This window comes from Ursus arctos, unplaced genomic scaffold (assembly GCF_023065955.2).
Source record: "Ursus arctos isolate Adak ecotype North America unplaced genomic scaffold, UrsArc2.0 scaffold_30, whole genome shotgun sequence".
Lineage (NCBI taxonomy): Eukaryota > Metazoa > Chordata > Mammalia > Carnivora > Ursidae > Ursus > Ursus arctos.
In genome coordinates, this window is record NW_026622986.1 from 15,056,639 (window position 1) to 15,072,701 (window position 16,063).

A 16,063-nucleotide genomic window follows, 5' to 3' on the forward strand; every position below is an offset into this window, starting at 1 on the left:
CCCCCTCCCACTGTTATCACATCTTCGAATCTTCTACATTTGTCTCAGAAACTAAATGCAAGTCAACATCTTCAGGAAAACACTGAAAATGGTCACCAAACACATACATCAGTGAGATCTGTACCAGCAGATAATGTTGACACATTAAATCCTTTTTAAATCATAAGGTTACACAGAAACTAGATCATAGGATTTATAGATGGAGGACAGCCAAACGTAACTTAAATGGCTTTTTAAAAACAAACTATCGCCAACCACAAGGAAGTTTCCTTCCAAGCAGGGTGCTAAGGAGTGAAAATTAAAAACCTGGAATTTTAATGCCTCATTGAATGGAACTGAAATACGGAAGACCTGACTCCGTTGAAGGCAAAATGTCCCACAGCATGACAAAAACAGCCTGAAAATTGTTATTTTGTTACAAAGGTACAGTTCTTACCTTACATGCTCCGTGACCCTTTCTCTTCTAGCAGAAAGTTTCTAGACTTGCGGAGACCTTGAAACCTCCCATCTCTCGAAGGCTTCCAGCTCTGGCTGTCTTTATGGTGACTAAATGCAAGGCTTGGGTTTTTTTTCTTTTCTTTCTTTTTTTTTTTTTTTTTTAACAGAAGGAAGCTTTTACTCAAAATATGTGGTTTAAAGGAGCAGTATCCACCCTTGTTAAAACCATTTCACGGACATTCAGAGGTTTTGTTTCTACTCTACGAAAGTTAAATCTGAGTAGGAAGGCATTTTTCCTGTCCCGGAAATCAGCATAACTAAAACCAATGCTGAGCTAACGAGAAATGTTTCTTCCATGTGTTCCGTCTGGCAGAAACTGCAAGCCATATCAAGGAAACACGTGATGTTTATAAATACAATATGGCTCATGTTGTCATAACCTCTCAATGACAAAAAAAAAAAAAAAAGTGCAAGGAAAAGCAAGCAGCCACACAGCAGGAAAGATGAGATTTGTATCACTTGGAAGCTGCATATCAGATGTGCGTATATTACCCTTTCTTGCTTCTTAGAAAATAAAATAAAGTCTAAGTGGAAGCAGCTAGGGAGGAAGAAAATATCTCCCGTGCTCTGGATAGCCACTGTATTCAAATGTGTTTGCCCCGCTAATCACTTCAATAAGAGTAATTCCTTACCACTGGTACCGTAGACATCTTTCTGCCTGTCAGAAAAGCATGATATAAAGGGGGGCATAATTAAATACATCACCCAAGTGAGTTCCATTGTGTTAACTCAAGCAAATAATAGAACGGAGGCAAGGATTTCACAGAGCCTGGAACTGATGTGGAAACGTCCAGATGTCTGTATCACGACTGATTATGGACTTGTGGATTATTGACTTCGGACCTGCTGCTGGACTCGCTCACTGTTATATTTTCAGAAGCTTGCACAAGAGCCAGACTCAGAGGACGGCTGTGGTACATAATGGTTGGGTGAATGAACCGGCGAACCTTGGAACCAGGTTAACTGGTCTAAAAATCATCAGTCCTACTTGGTGAGTGTGGAGTATTGGGAGTATCCAATAGGAAATACTCACTCAATTCAATCTACAAGTAAGATTTGTCCTACTGAGTTATAAATACAGTAAAGCAAGATCTGTCTTATCTAATCTGGTATCCAGAGGTTAGCTGACTTTCTACCACAGGTGAATTTAACTCCTGAAAAGAAATTTTTAAAAAGCAGATATGTATGCTTTTCTGACCATCACTTGTTTCAATCCGACCAATCTGTTATTCTCATCTTAAACTTTAGGGTTACTAACTGCTGTGAAATTATATTGATAGGACGGAGAGTTTGTTAGGACAGACGGATATTCTCTATTTCTCATTTCGGTCGGGAACTACCACTGAGATAAGCTCGGGAATGTGCTGCAAACTCAAACGTTCGCATTTGTATTTACAAATCATTGTACTGATCTCAGCAAACAGGGTATTCACTGAAAGTTCGAGATAGAGAAGGTGCTGAAGTGAACCCCTTTTTCATCCAGACAGTTAATGAGCATTTCCTCATTGTTGGAGGGAAACACAGGCAGCATGCAGATGAACTGAATGGGAAGCTAAGGGTTTAAAAGGAACTAAAGGTGTGTCCACGGCATGCAGGAAAAGATGAGTGGGACAAGGGAGGGAGGAGGACAGGTGAGGTTCTGTGGAGGCTCAAAGAGGCTTGGAAAAGGGAGGAGGTAGGGAAGTCTTGACGAAGATGGTGGCTTTTGAGTTAGATCTTCACACATGGGTGGCACACGGACACCAAGGATGAAGGCAACAGAGGGAGGAAGGACAGTCGTGACCACCACAGTGAGCAAAGGCCAGTTCTGGAGTTGGGCTGCCTGGCTCCCAATCCAGTTCTACCACAGAAGAGCTGTGTGGCTTCGAGCAAGTTCCCTAACCTCTCTGATCTTCAGCTTCCATATCTGAAACAGGGGATAACAGGAATTCCCCTCACACTGGATTGTTTTGAAAATCAAATGAGAATGAATACAAGCACAGTGCTCAGGGTAGGACCTGGCCCAGAGTCGGTATATTTTGTGAGTTAGTCATTAATATCACGGTCACTGGTGGTGGGTCAAGGAGGAGAACCTTGAACGACTGAAAGATTAGCTAGGAGTTATTTCCAGAAACTTCCATTTCTATGGGATTCTCTTCTCTTCCGTCCCTTTTTTTTAATTTTATTTATTTATTTGAGAGAGCAGGTGGAGGGGCAGAGAGAGAGGGGGAAAAACAGACTCCCCACTGAGCAGGGAGCCATATGCAGAGCTCGATCCCAGGACCCTGGGATCATGACCTGAGCTGAAGGCAGACGAAGTTAATTGACTGAGCCACCCAGGCGCCCCTCTTCTCTTCCATTTCTACAGGATTACTTCATCCCTCCCCAAATCCCAAAACCTTCCTCTCAACACTGCCCCATGGAAAAAAGAGCTCCAAGGCATACATACTAAATGACACATACTTCTTCTTTCATTTTTTAGGGGGGTCGTGGGGGTATCTTTTTAGCCCCATCAAAAGAGAACACAATGGAGCAAAGTTAACTATAAAAAGATGCAATAAGACAGACACCTAACAGAGTTAAGAAGTGAAACAAATTTAAGAAAGGATATTTTATGGGCTCTAAAATCTCATCAGGCATCATTTCAAAACCTGCAAAACTGTAATAGAAATATCAAAGAAGGGAGGCTATAGCTGAATACATGGAGTCAGAAAGAACTGGGTTCAAATCCAATGTCTGACATTTACCAGCTGTGTGGGCCTAGGAAAAACTCATTGGCCTCAGCTTCACCATCAGTAAAAACGGAGTCACTATACCTACTTGGCACAGTTCCTGGCTCATCAGTATGTGAAGTATTTAACACGTTGCCTGCTGTGTGGGTACAAAAAGGTCTGTGATCTGACATCCAGAAAAACAACGGTCTAGAATGACTACTACTTGTACCCTGCCTGACTCCACGGAGAAATGAATAGAATTCACAGACATTTTGCCCCCCTCCCCACCAAAGTCAAAGTGGAGCATCTGACAAAAAGATGAAAGTAGGAAAACCAAAAAGAGAGGCCAGGAACGAAGCCAACACGCAGAATACACGCCGCGAATGTCTGTACGCTTGTTGTGGGCGGGCCACACATTTAATTCTAAGCTTTAGAGTAGCAACACAAAGAGGGAAAATGATCACTTTCAAGATTCAAAGTGTCCATATGACAAAAATAAACCAGGAGAAGCACAACTATTTCTGGTGATGAGAACAGAGAGATATTTTTACAGTGGGTTCTCGTTAATGGCAGAAAATGAATAATACAGCAATTGCACACTACCGTGATAGGAGCCCATGCGTTCTGGGTTTACGCGCACCGTGGGTAAGACATTGTGGCCGGCTCTGGAGGGATACAAACGTGAACACGAGATGGTGTATGCCTTTGGAGAACTGACAGTCTTGTGGCTGAGACACTCATCCATCTAGATGGTTCTAACACCAGGATGACGTGCCGCATGCCCCCAAAAGGGCAAGGTAAATTCTGCCGGAGCATTAGGGAGAGTGTCGTCAAGTAGGTGGCCTTGTAGTTGGCCTCTAAAACAAGGTTTTATGTCTTAACAGCTCAAGATGGAAAATTTCAACCATTTGGAAACAGAAGAGAAAATAATCTGGTGAGCTCCCATCATCCATCTGTGACATTTTTCAGCAGGTTACCGATTCTATTTCACCTATGTCCGCTGTTTTGGTTTATTCTGCAGAGGTATGTTTAAGCAAATCCCTTTCATCATGCCATTTAGCCTGTAAATACTTAGTATGTCTCATTTTACAAAATATAACCACCAAACCATTATTACGCCCAATGGAATGACCAGTTATCCCTTAACATCACCTGATTCCTTTTTTCTTTAAAGGTTTTATTTATTTACTTGAGAGAGAAAATGAGTGGAGAAGGGCAGAGGGAGAGGGAGAAAAAATCTGAAGCAGACTCCACACTGAGCCCAAGATGGGGCTCGATCCCATGACCGCAAGATCATGACCTGAGCCGAAACCAAGGGTCGGACGCTTAACCGACTGAGCCACCCAGGCACCCCCAACATCACCTGATTCCTAACACATGTTCAAATTTCCCAAAGAGTTTCAAAGATGTCTTTAACAGTTGGTTGTTCCAATGAGGATTCTACCATGGTGCACACGTGGCATTTGGTTGTTACGGTATAGACGTGACCTGGGAAACATACAGTGTTCCTGCCCACGTTTTTTCAGGCCAGCGGTTTATTGAAGGAATTGAGCAGCTGTCCTATTGTATGTGAGATGGAAGGAATTTTGAAAGGCAGATCCGTGGGGAGCGAGAGGCCACTTCAGATACGCGGAGTAAGAACGGACAGGTGGCTCTGCTTTGGGTGTGGGGATGCGGACGACAGTGACCAACACCTTGTGCTATTCTTTGTGTGGTGGGACGGTGGGCTCAGGGGGCCAGCTTGGGAAGCGGTGGTTGGACTGGGGTCAGGTGAGTTGGGAGCCTGGCTACAGGCTATTGCATGACTGATCACTAGAAAAATACTGAACGTGAGAACTGGAGCAGCAGAGCAGTGGTGCGAAGAGCCGGGGATCTAGAGCCCACCTGCCTGGGTTCAAATCTCAGCTCCGCCACTCTCTAGCTGCGTGGTCTCGGGCAAATGTCCTCACACACCTAGCAACTGTTTTCTAGGCTGTCAACAGAGAGGGCTTACACCAATACCTGCCTCAAAATGTTGTCATGGGGATTAAATGAGATCACTCTTAAGAGTGCTTAGTAAATGCTCAAAAACTTAGCTGTCATGAAAACAGTGACGCAGGCAATGGCAGAAGGGGCATCCGTTAAGAGGCCTTCCCAAACGGCCTGGACCAGCTCTGCTGACTGGGGGACGTGTTGAGAAACGAGAGTTATGCCATCAAAGAATCAACGATAACTCAACTTTTTAAATCTCTTCTTCCCCACCCTTCAAAATGCACACACACATACACCCCACCAATGTCTATCTTGCATACAAACAAAAAAAGCAAGCAGGAAAAAGACTTCAGAGAGAAAAAAAAGAGAAAGATTAGGATTTTTTTTTCTTCAATGGGATACAATGGAAATACTGGAAGAATATCCATGTGGAGACAGCTACTTGGAAGCTGAACATTGGGCTCCTGAAGTCTAGAGAAATGGCAGAGCTGGGGTTACAGTTTCAAGGGTCATCACATTGATGTAATGGTTAAGTCAGCAGCAAGATAGAAACCACACATGAAAGGATGCAGCTTAAAAAAAAAAAAAAGCAAATTCACACACACACACACACACACACACACACACACACACTGGTGAAGTCCGTCTGAGCACACTGAAGACCATTCAGGGGCAGGAGGAAGAAGAGTTAGTGAATGAGGCAGGCTGAGATGTGTTTGAACCTAAGGAAGGAATTTGGAAATGGCGGTGTAAGTAGAAACCAAGGTTTCTAAGAAGACCATTCATGGGTGTCAAAGGCAGGGCTGAAATAAAAGAGGTCTGGGAGGCAGTGACTGATTTGGTTCTTAGGAAGGAATTTAAGATGGAAGGCCAGGTCTGGGGAGGGTGTTCTAAATGCAAATCTGGGAGCTGTCCTATATAAGTACAAACGAAAGACATACAAGAGGGAAAGAACTGAATGATAGGAGCAGAAAATCACAGGAAGTCATCTCAAAGTGTGTTGGAGGGTGGAAAAGCCCCCAAACTGCGAAAAAGCCACTGGGTTGGGTGAGCAGGAAGTCCCTGGTACCCTCTGAGAGCCCCAAGATGGAACGGCTCATCTCTGAGTTGTACATTCGTGAGTGACAAGCCCTGTGAGTGCACACATAATTCTGCAAGAGGGCCTCTTCCATATGGTGAGCTCAGTCCCTTGGGAACTAAATTTCAAAGCTACTATCTAATTTTGTAAGGAAACACAAGCCATGTGATTAAATTAGACCGGGGTGATTTGCACCCACATGCAAAGAATCAGGAGCCGGCTGTGCTCCGTTCCAGCAGAGAGCCACGAGTCTCCGTCCACAGACTAGCCTCCAAAGTGCGCAGCCGGACGCTAAATGAAAACCTAGACACACGTTTTCCCCGCCAGGTATACATTCGGTGCATGCTCTGGGGCCCACAGCCTCCGAGTTAATACTCTCGTCTAACAGGCTTCCTGAGTAACGCCACTGCCATCGTTACACTGCTCTGGCGAACGTGACCGGTGCAGACTCAGAGTCTCCCATTTTCTTTGGTTTCACAGGCTAAGATCTTAAATTCATTGTTTAAGGACAGTCTCGGGGGCCACCGAAGAGTTCTGGTGCTGCCGTTTTTGCGCCTCTGCTCGATCTAACCAATGTCTTTCCTGCGATGCGTGTCTGTGGGTCACGGGTGGGCAGCGGGGCGGGCTGTCCCAGGCTGGCGGAGGCTGGCGGTGGAAGGCGAATGACATCAGGCGCGGGGCTGCGTCCCTGACTCACGCGAATAGTTAGCATCAAATTCCTTCACGGCCACGCGCACGTTGCAAACATACGGAAGGAGGGAGCGCCCCTAAACCCACCATGCGGCCTGGTTTAGTCTACAGCCATCGATCCTTGCTCTGTTCTCTTTCTGTTCTTCACCATATGTGATGGGGAATGCAGCTGGGCTCCAGGCCGGGCTCAGCAAAGCCTCCTTTCCTTTAATGGCGAGGCAGCTACATTCGCGGAGAAGGAGAGAGAATTCCAACCACCACAGTCAAAAGGTGAGGCTGAAGCAATTCCACGTCTGTTGGCTTCTGGAATCTGTGACTAGGGGCCAAGTTACAAACTGCAGGCATGATCACACCTCGTTGGTTTTAAAAACCACGTTCTATTTCTCGTGTCTAAGTAGTCTTTTCGGAAACCTAAAAGCGTGTCTGTGGGTTGGACGGTGAACATTTGTTGTCTTGTCATCTGGGGACAACAGTTGACTTCCTCACACACAAAAAGGGCTGTCTGAAGGAGACTGTGGGGAACAGAAAGATGCTAGGGTCTGGTCTAAAAGTAAAAGCAGAACAACTTCACCGAAACCCAGAGCAAACGTTCTGAATTCTAATAGGCTTTGTCCATATGGTTGATATTAGAGTCTCTACGTGCTCACGGCTGGTCCTTATGTAGGTACCCCAGCTGCTTGAGAGTTAAAACAGGTGTCTTCCCCAGCCATAAACAAGATTTTCAGAGGCGATTCTGGGGCCCCCGTGTGGGCTCTACGTAACAGAAACAGATCTCTGAGTGCCATGAAACTCCAGGTCGAAGGCTAGACATATCAAAAAAATAAAGATATCCAGGGCAACGAGGACTCTTAAGAACGTCACTGAGAAAGAATAACGAAATAATAAAAAGCAAGGGCACTGTAACACTCAGTCCGTGTTTCACGATCAACATGACTCAATCTGCCTTCACGTGGTGCCGGTTTACATTTAAAGTATAACTAGCTAAATATAAGCCTCAAAATCCTAGATTTTCTGAAGTAGCAACACAGCCTTCACTTCAAATCACACATCATTTCTGATATAAAAAAGAAAACAAAACAAAACAACCCAGTAATTGAAGACGTAAGAGCCTTTTCCTCCCAAAGTGTGGGCTCTAATCCCACAATGTCATCACTCATATTCCAGTCCAGAATTCCCTAGAAATTCTTCCAGCACTTTCTATCGGACCTTCTGGCCTCTTGGTCCTAAACTCACACACCGTGTGGGGTACAAAGAACAATGGTCTCTCAAAGATGTCTTCTTCCTAACCCGTCGAGCCTCTGACTACACAAGGAAGGGGGATTAAGATTGCGAATCAGTTGACCTTAAAATAAAGAGATTATTCTGGGGCACTGGGCGGGCCCAATGTAATCACAAGTGTCCTTAAACGTGGAAGAGGGAGGGTTAGACATGTGATAATGGAAGCCGGGGTGGGAGCGATGCTATTTGGCTGAGCGTGAAGATGGAAAGAGGGGACTGCCAGCCGAGGAACGTGCGTGACCTCTGGAGGCTGGGGAGAAAAAAGGAAACATTCTCTCTAGAGCTTCCAGAAAGGAAAGCTGATGTCCCGCCGCTGGCCCCTTGAGTTTACAGCCCACTGAGGACCATGTGGGACTTTCGACCTCTAGAACTGTAAGATAGTAAATCTGTGTCATTTTAAGCCATGAAACATGTATTAATTTGTTACAGCAGCAATAGCAAACTGATACATTCTGTCTGGGAAGAAGAGACAGGCTCACCTTGGGAATGCAACCACAATGCTAGGACAGGCAATGCCTGGGCTTCTTTGGCAAGAAGACTATTCCTTTACTTTCCTCCTAGTTAAACTCCAGCATCCTGCAGAGCACTAGTCCTCAGAAAGGATGCTATAAAATGGTGCAGCGTCTGCTAAATTTGTGTGTGTGATGGGAAGGAGGTAGAGCTGGAGGGGGCCACAGCACTATTGTTAGACACTCAGGCCCTTTTTTAGCGAACCTGCCTTAATATGATTTTTAAAATCTGTCTTTTCTGTTACCCTGTTCTTTTCTCCTCAAAACATCCCTGGGTGCTTTGAATGTTTGGATAATCTTTGGAGATGATCTAAATCCAGAGAATTTCAGCTCCCACATCATGCAGATTTTTGGACTATGCCTCCGACGGGACTCAGATAAGGTTTGATAATATTTAATACAGTACAGCAGCAAACAGTGTGAATTAGGAGGTGAAGAATTTAATTAGAATGCTAGGGCTTGCTTGGAATAGCTGATGTAAGAATATTAATAGATTCTACATGGAATTGTACATGGGGTTTTGTGGTGGTTGTTTGTAAGTTAGTTTTGTTTTAATTAGAGAAAAAATAGCAAGAGATCCTCTGAGTCAATGTATATGGACCAAAGATGCTTTTAGGCAAAGATTTTCAGGATCCCCTTGGAGTGAGGACACAACTCAACCCCATGCTTAGAGATAAATGAGAATGTGTCAGGCCCTATTTCAGTCCCTTTGCCCCAAATGTCCACGAAATCTGATTTCTTTCCCAAGGCACAAATCATGAGTCATCAGACAAGATGAGCGGGGACAAGCCCTGAAACCTGGTGGTGGGGTGTGACTGCAACAGAAGACCGGGCCAGAAAAAGGGATGGCCTGACTTCTCAAATAAAATTAAAAATAGAACGGGAACACTTACCCTCATGTCTCCGTTCACAGTTTTCGGTGTGTGGTTGAACGCGTGTGCAGGGTCCTTGTTGTACACTTTGAGGAGCGATCTGTCCTGAATGTTCCTGGAATCAAAAACATCAATGACTATGGCAGAGGAAAGGAGCCTGACTTTGGCCATTTCTTTTGCCTGCCCTGCAGAATCAGGTAAAAGACATGAACAGACAATCCAACTGTTGTCTACAGTCAACCGGACAAAAAGTTCTTTCACCATACAACAGGCAAAAATAAATACGGAAAAGGAGCAAAGTGACTCCAGCGTTTCTTTCCCTTTTTTGCTCCTCAAGAAAGAATTCTTCTTTCCCTGTGGTCCTCCACCCACAAACATCGGTTAGCGTGGACTTTCTTTCAAGATCTGAGCAAGGAAAGCTTTCCCACTTTCAGGGACAATAAAGCTCCGATACTTACACTACGTTCAAAGAGATTTGGTTAATATTTAAATATTTAATAGTTTACTTTGCCCAAACACCTGGTTTTCTGCTTATCTCATGAATGCACACAAAGGAAAATGGTTTTTCCTTCAAACACTTTCAGCAAGGAACAGAAAATGTTATTTGCAGTCCAGGAAAAAAAAAAAGTACCACCAAGATCAAAACTAGTATCTTTACAATGCCTTTTTTTCCTTCCATAGTGGCTATTAAAAATACTCGTCTACGTACAAGAGGACTGACTGGACGTGCAGAGTGTTTAGAAGGAACAGCAGCAGACGGAATCTTCTGCTTGTCTTTTCTCCTTCTGAGCCCGGAGTCAGTCATACCGCAGCAAAAGACAGAAGTCCCGCATCTTGCTCAGAGCCTACCTTAAAATTATTTAAGAGCATAGGAACGTCTACGAAGTCCTTCTCCCTCCACATTCAGCTTTCATCAGCAGAAGGGCCACCCAAGGCACTTTCAGCCCCGTCTACACTGCGTCCTTCCAAGGCCGGCGCGCTGAGCTCGGGGACCTGTGTGCAGGGAGGCGCATTCCTTTCCTCCAGGTGCAACCACACGCTCCGTGGGCTGATCGCAATCTCTGAGATTACTGGGTTATGTTTTGTTTTAAATGAAGTGGAGGATTCTTGGACTCGTCTTGCTTCCCTCCTTTAAATATCTGTCAGTAATTGCTTTGAAGCAATGACTAGCCCAAGCTTGCAGGGCTGCTCTAGACGGCAAGTAGCTCGTTAGGAGCCGGCGTGAGAGGGAGCATGCAGCCCTTGTTATTACAGGGGCTAGCTCTCTAGGAAGGCGAAAGCTCACAGAAGGTGAGGACATGGGGGGTTCCTCCGGTGAATCCCCGCTGTGGCTCTGGAGGGAGGGGAGTCACAAGGGACTATATGATGAAACTGAAAACCTTACTTGAGTCATGAAAAAAACTTAGTGTGATTCTAAAGGTATTTAAAATACACGAGGTTGGTTTATGATTAATTTAGAAACATGCTCATTCAAGATGAACCAACAGTAAAGGCCCAGATTGCATTTACCATGGCAACATTTACAACATGGAATTTCAACCTGAACGCTCTATAGCATTTCCCTAAAGGAAAATATGAAGAACCCAACACAGCGACGAAATAGTTAAATGTTTAACCAACACACTCTCACTTCAAAAACACTGGATGTGAAAGGAAATTCGTCTCTGGGCTCAGAAGATTAAAGCCATTGTCTTCAGTGACAAACCACATAGTACATTTTTGGAGGGGGGAGAGAATCTATACGATGCTGCCGGTGAGAATTTATTCTACCACTCAAATAAAATAAAATTGAGGCATTTTATGCATATAAGCAAAGAGAGAGAAGAGTTCTTTGAAAAAGACACACATAGGAGCACCTGGCATAAACACATTCATCACCAAATAGCAACACTTTATCCACTTAAGTATGTTTAGATCCACTTTTACGGGTAAATCAAACTACTGAAAAGTAAAGTCACAGACAAACTTATAAATCAGTGACTTTCCCATTAGATTTTTTAAAAATGACTTTCACAAATGGAAACATATTAACGGAAAATTATTCATGTTGAAGGACAGGAGCCTGTCTTCTCTCAAGCACTATTTTCATCTGTTTTATCAACTGACTTCGCATTAAGGAGAATCACCTCAGTCTGAAAGTTGGGAGGACCTTTACCCCTTCGTCCTCCCTACCTTCTCTCTCTCCAAAACTTCCTTGGGACACTCCGGAAGAACGCATAAAGAGAACCCTAGCAGTAATGGTTTGAGGTTTGGGAAAAGCTCTAGAAAATCATGACTCTTTGCCATTTCAAAGTGCTTGCATGAAAAAATAAATAAATAAAAATGTGTGCATCGGCTGCAAGACAGTGGGGTCCATTTGTTCCCAATAACCTCACCCGGCTTGAGCTCCATAGCCCAATGTGGCTTTATGTAGTTTCATACAGATTTATTATCACCATTTCTCTCCAGTCCTCTCACTGCAAAACATGGAAATTCAAGAAGATTGCTGTATAACAGCATGCCCATGTGGAAACACTGCATGGGACTGTATGACCACAAACATACTTCCTACATACAATCTGATGGCTTCATGTATAAGTTCGTGCTCTGTAAATTCAGGGGTTTTTTTTAGTGACAAGCTGATTAATAATTCATCTTAAAAAACAACCATGAATTTTCTGATCCCCATGAATATTTAAACACGCTTTTTAAAGGCAGCAAGGTGGTGTAACAGACGTAGCCCTTATACGTTAGGGCATGTGTCAAACCTTGAAAGCCCTAAAGTACTCATACACCTTGGCACGCGCCTACATATGTCATTTGTGACCATTGTTACATATTGATCAGTTCACATTGTTATGCACTGGAGGCGCAGGGTTAAAAAGCGGTTTCTAGGGGCGCCTGGGTGGCGCCGTCCTTAAGCGTCTGCCTTCTGCTCAGGGTGTGATCCCGGAGTTCTGGGATCGAGCCCCACATCAGGCTCCTCCGCTGGGAGCCTGCTTCTTCCTCTCCCACTCCCCCTGCTTGTGTTCCCTCTCTCGCTGGCTGTCTCTATCTCTGTCGAATAAATAAATAAAATCTTTAAAAAAAAAAAGTGGTTTCTATTAATTTCATAATGAAGAAACAGGGCGTCCTGCTCTCCCCATGGGGAAGGGACCCAAAAATCCAAGTTGTGGCCTAGATCAGTTGGGCAGGGAACATTCTGAGGGAATAAAAAATAAAAACAAAAAAAAAACCCTCTTCACCAAAGGATGTGGACAGTCCTGTCTGGGGCTGCGCTTGGCAATGATGTGGCTGTGTGATCTTGAATTAGTCCCTTAACTTTCATGCATCTGAGTGTCTGGTTCCATACAACGAAAGGGCTGAATTAGTCATTCAATACTTTGTTAAGTTCTAAAATGTCTAGGAGCTGTACTAGCGACTCCTTGTTTGTGCTAACTCCAGTCTGGTTGTCAGGCTGTTGGGCCGGGAGAGTTCGGAGGGGTCCGTTCTGCTCTAGACACTGCCACAGCAGACACAGATGCTTCTATTTCTGCGCCCCCTGCAATAGCATGAGTCCACTTAGCCTCATTTGACGGTACATTTCCTAAGGGGCTCTGCAGAAAGCCCACCTGGAAAGGGAGATTCTTTGGTAAGGCCAGCTATGTAAGAAAAGCATGGAGAGGGAGACTGCTTCTCGGCCTCTTTTCTTATGGTCCACAGCACAGGGTCCCCTGCTTCTACTTTAACCTATTGGTGTAAATGATGTCCCAGTGGGATCATTACCTAACATGTTCACAGTCTCTGGGAGGGGAAAAAGCCCTTGAGAAGGAGCTGGGAGAGTTCCTGTCACAAGCATGGCCTTAGGATGCTGATCAAGTCTCTCTACCACCTTCTGGGCCTCCGTTTCCCCAACTCTTCGATAAACAGTGGACTAGATTATTTCTTACATTCTTCTCAGAGGTAATAGGCAAAGATCTAGGTGGGAGAAGTCTGTCCTCATTTTTATAAACCAGACCTTATAAATGGATTATAGAAAAACAGATGGTGAATTCAGACCTGGGTAAGATGAGCCTGACAATCAGAGTAGTAGCTGTGCTTCCTTCCAGGGCACATGGAGAAATGAGGACGCAGTCCGCACTGCAGCAGTGCTCAATGCCGTACGGTGGACACACACACACACACACACACACACACACACACACGACGTAACTACCTACCTTACATCATTTAGTTCATAATAGACATTTCGGCTTTCATCTTTGATGTAAATGGCGACGCTGGGTGATTCTAGCATTTTCATGGTGAGCTGCTGTGGAAAGGCACTTACGAAGAGAGCACGGATCGTGTCTGCACTTGTGATTTCGTTCGGCATCCTGAGCTGCTTGGTTTCATCCCCGTACTGGAGATAGAGAACCCCTGCATGCAAAATGAACACAGTTCTCAGTCCCAGATCAAGGCGCACACAACACACAGCAAAAGCTTAGCTGCCTCTGTCTTACCACAGGCAGCAACGATCGGGACAAGCTTGGAAAGCATGTAACAAGAGCTGTTTGTTTGGAATTTCCAAGGAATGCACTTCCCGGTTATCACGTGAATACTCACTTTTATTCTCTGGAGTCCAGGCAGGTGTTAAAGAGGCTAATTTCCAACTATTTTAAAACCAAAAGGACAAGAAGCTAACCTCTGGAAGCCTAAAGCAAAAGACAATACTTTATTCCCTTGAAAGGTATATTTAGCAATTTGACCCTGTAGGGTGGTTTTCCATGTTTTCCATTAACTAACAACATAATCATTATAGCAATGGGTAAGCTATATAATTTAAGTCTTTATAGTCCATTCAGAGACATTTTAACTGGAAAGGCTACAATATTTCTGTGGCTCTAATACATATTTATTGAACGTTTATACCAAATGAAACTAATGTTTCAGAAAGAAAAACAAGAAGCATGGGATCATGGAATTTTAGAGTTCCAGGGGTATATGGCTTCCAAGGAACCATACTTCCCAGTATCCATGCCCCTGGGGAGTGTAGTCCCTTCCCACATTGACTCTGGGCTTGGCCATGTGACTTGTTTTGACCAATGAGACGTTAGCAAGTAAAGTACAAAATGGAGGCTTGGTTAGTGCTTGCACGCTAGACCTTGTCCTCTTGACAAGTGTGGTCTTGGATGCTCCCTCACAGAACCAAGCTTCTGTGATCCAGCTGAGCCACTTGGGGAGACCACATGAAGAAGAATGAAAGACCCTGACTGACGGCCCCCACTAAGCCTCCAGTCTCTACACCACGGGTCAGTCATGTGGGTGGCCCACCTTGGGAGGAGAACCCCCAGCTCCAGGTGACCTGCCCCAGCTGCCATCACATGGAACTGAAATGCGATACCCCCTCCAAACCTCGCCCAAATTACAGAATAAAGAAAGTAAGTAACTGTTGATTTAATTCACTATGTTTATGGTCACTTGTTATTCAAAAATGTGTAACTGAAACAGGATATCACAGATCCTGACATTTAATTTGAATCCACTTCTTGTGAGAATCTACTGAGGACAGACTAATGTCACTAGAGCAAGCTTTGGCAGGAGAGACTCAAAAAAGAATACAAGATGGCGTCTGGTTACAATAAGGCAATTCATGCAACAGATTTGTCCCCATCTCCTCCTGAAATTCCATTAAAGTGACAATGAAGAATAAAAAAGCATAAATCAAAGAATTAAGGGAATGAGAGAGGAAACAGGACCAGACAAGAGAAGGAGGATACCTGAGTCTTCAAGGGGAGAACTCCAGATAAAACATGCAGTGCTAGGGAAGCTCGAAAAGCAAGGCACCAGATCCCTCTGAGAGGAGGAATGCAGGCTGAGAAGAAAGCATGAGGCCTGACTGAACTTTCTTTTCTTTCTAATGGTGCTGCAACCTGTCCGGAGCTCTTCTTTTATCCCACTCAGCCAACCAACTCCCTGCCTCCACAGAAGACTGAAGAGGAAGAACCAAACAGACTGGATTGTAGCTCGCCAGGCACAGACGAGGGAGGATGAGGTGCCTTCTCACAGAATGCTTGCAAAGGAGTGACCCTCAGTCAAGACACTGGAGGAACCCCTCTAGAAAAGCCGACTGGCCTGTGAGAAAAGACCAATGGATTTGTGAGGGTAAAGCTCAAGTTCTGTTTGATCCTCGCTGTGAAGTGGCCCAACCCATATATGAAAGCTCCCAGTTAGTACGACCATACCTCCCTCACACATTTGCAGACTATCCAGAATTACAGACGTTTCATATGAGCCATGAACGTGGGACACCAAAATAAATAGAAAACAGAAACTCAGAAATGACAAGACAGTCCAAGAAAAGGGGAACATTTGGAGAGCAAGAGCAAGCTCTGGGAATCATGAGAGAAGGAATTAAAAATTCAGGAAGGAAGAGGGGAGCGTGGCTGGCTCAGTCGGTAGAGCATGTGACTCTTGATCTTGGGGTTGGGCGTAGAGTTTACTTAATTAAAAAAAAATTCAGGGAGGAAGAAAAAG

At 44.5% G+C, this 16,063-nt stretch overlaps 1 protein-coding gene across 17 annotated transcripts in view; it reads right to left on the bottom strand.

Moving 5' to 3' along the window:
* The window catches only part of KIAA1217 (KIAA1217 ortholog), a 455,000-nt gene that overhangs the window by 82,268 nt on the left and 356,669 nt on the right, over positions 1-16,063 (bottom strand). For 12 of the 17 annotated variants that reach the window (XM_048219301.2, XM_048219294.2, XM_048219292.2 and 9 more), the window contains 2 exons: positions 13,768-13,966; positions 9,611-9,704 (listed from right to left, as the gene is read on the bottom strand). In XM_048219301.2, coding sequence (XP_048075258.1) covers positions 9,611-9,704; positions 13,768-13,966 — 293 coding nt within the window. Of the gene's footprint in view, positions 1-436; positions 9,587-9,610; positions 9,705-13,767; positions 13,967-16,063 lie in introns of those variants that run through there. The other 5 variants (XM_048219311.2, XM_048219303.2, XM_048219313.2 and 2 more) reach the window with 3 other exon arrangements.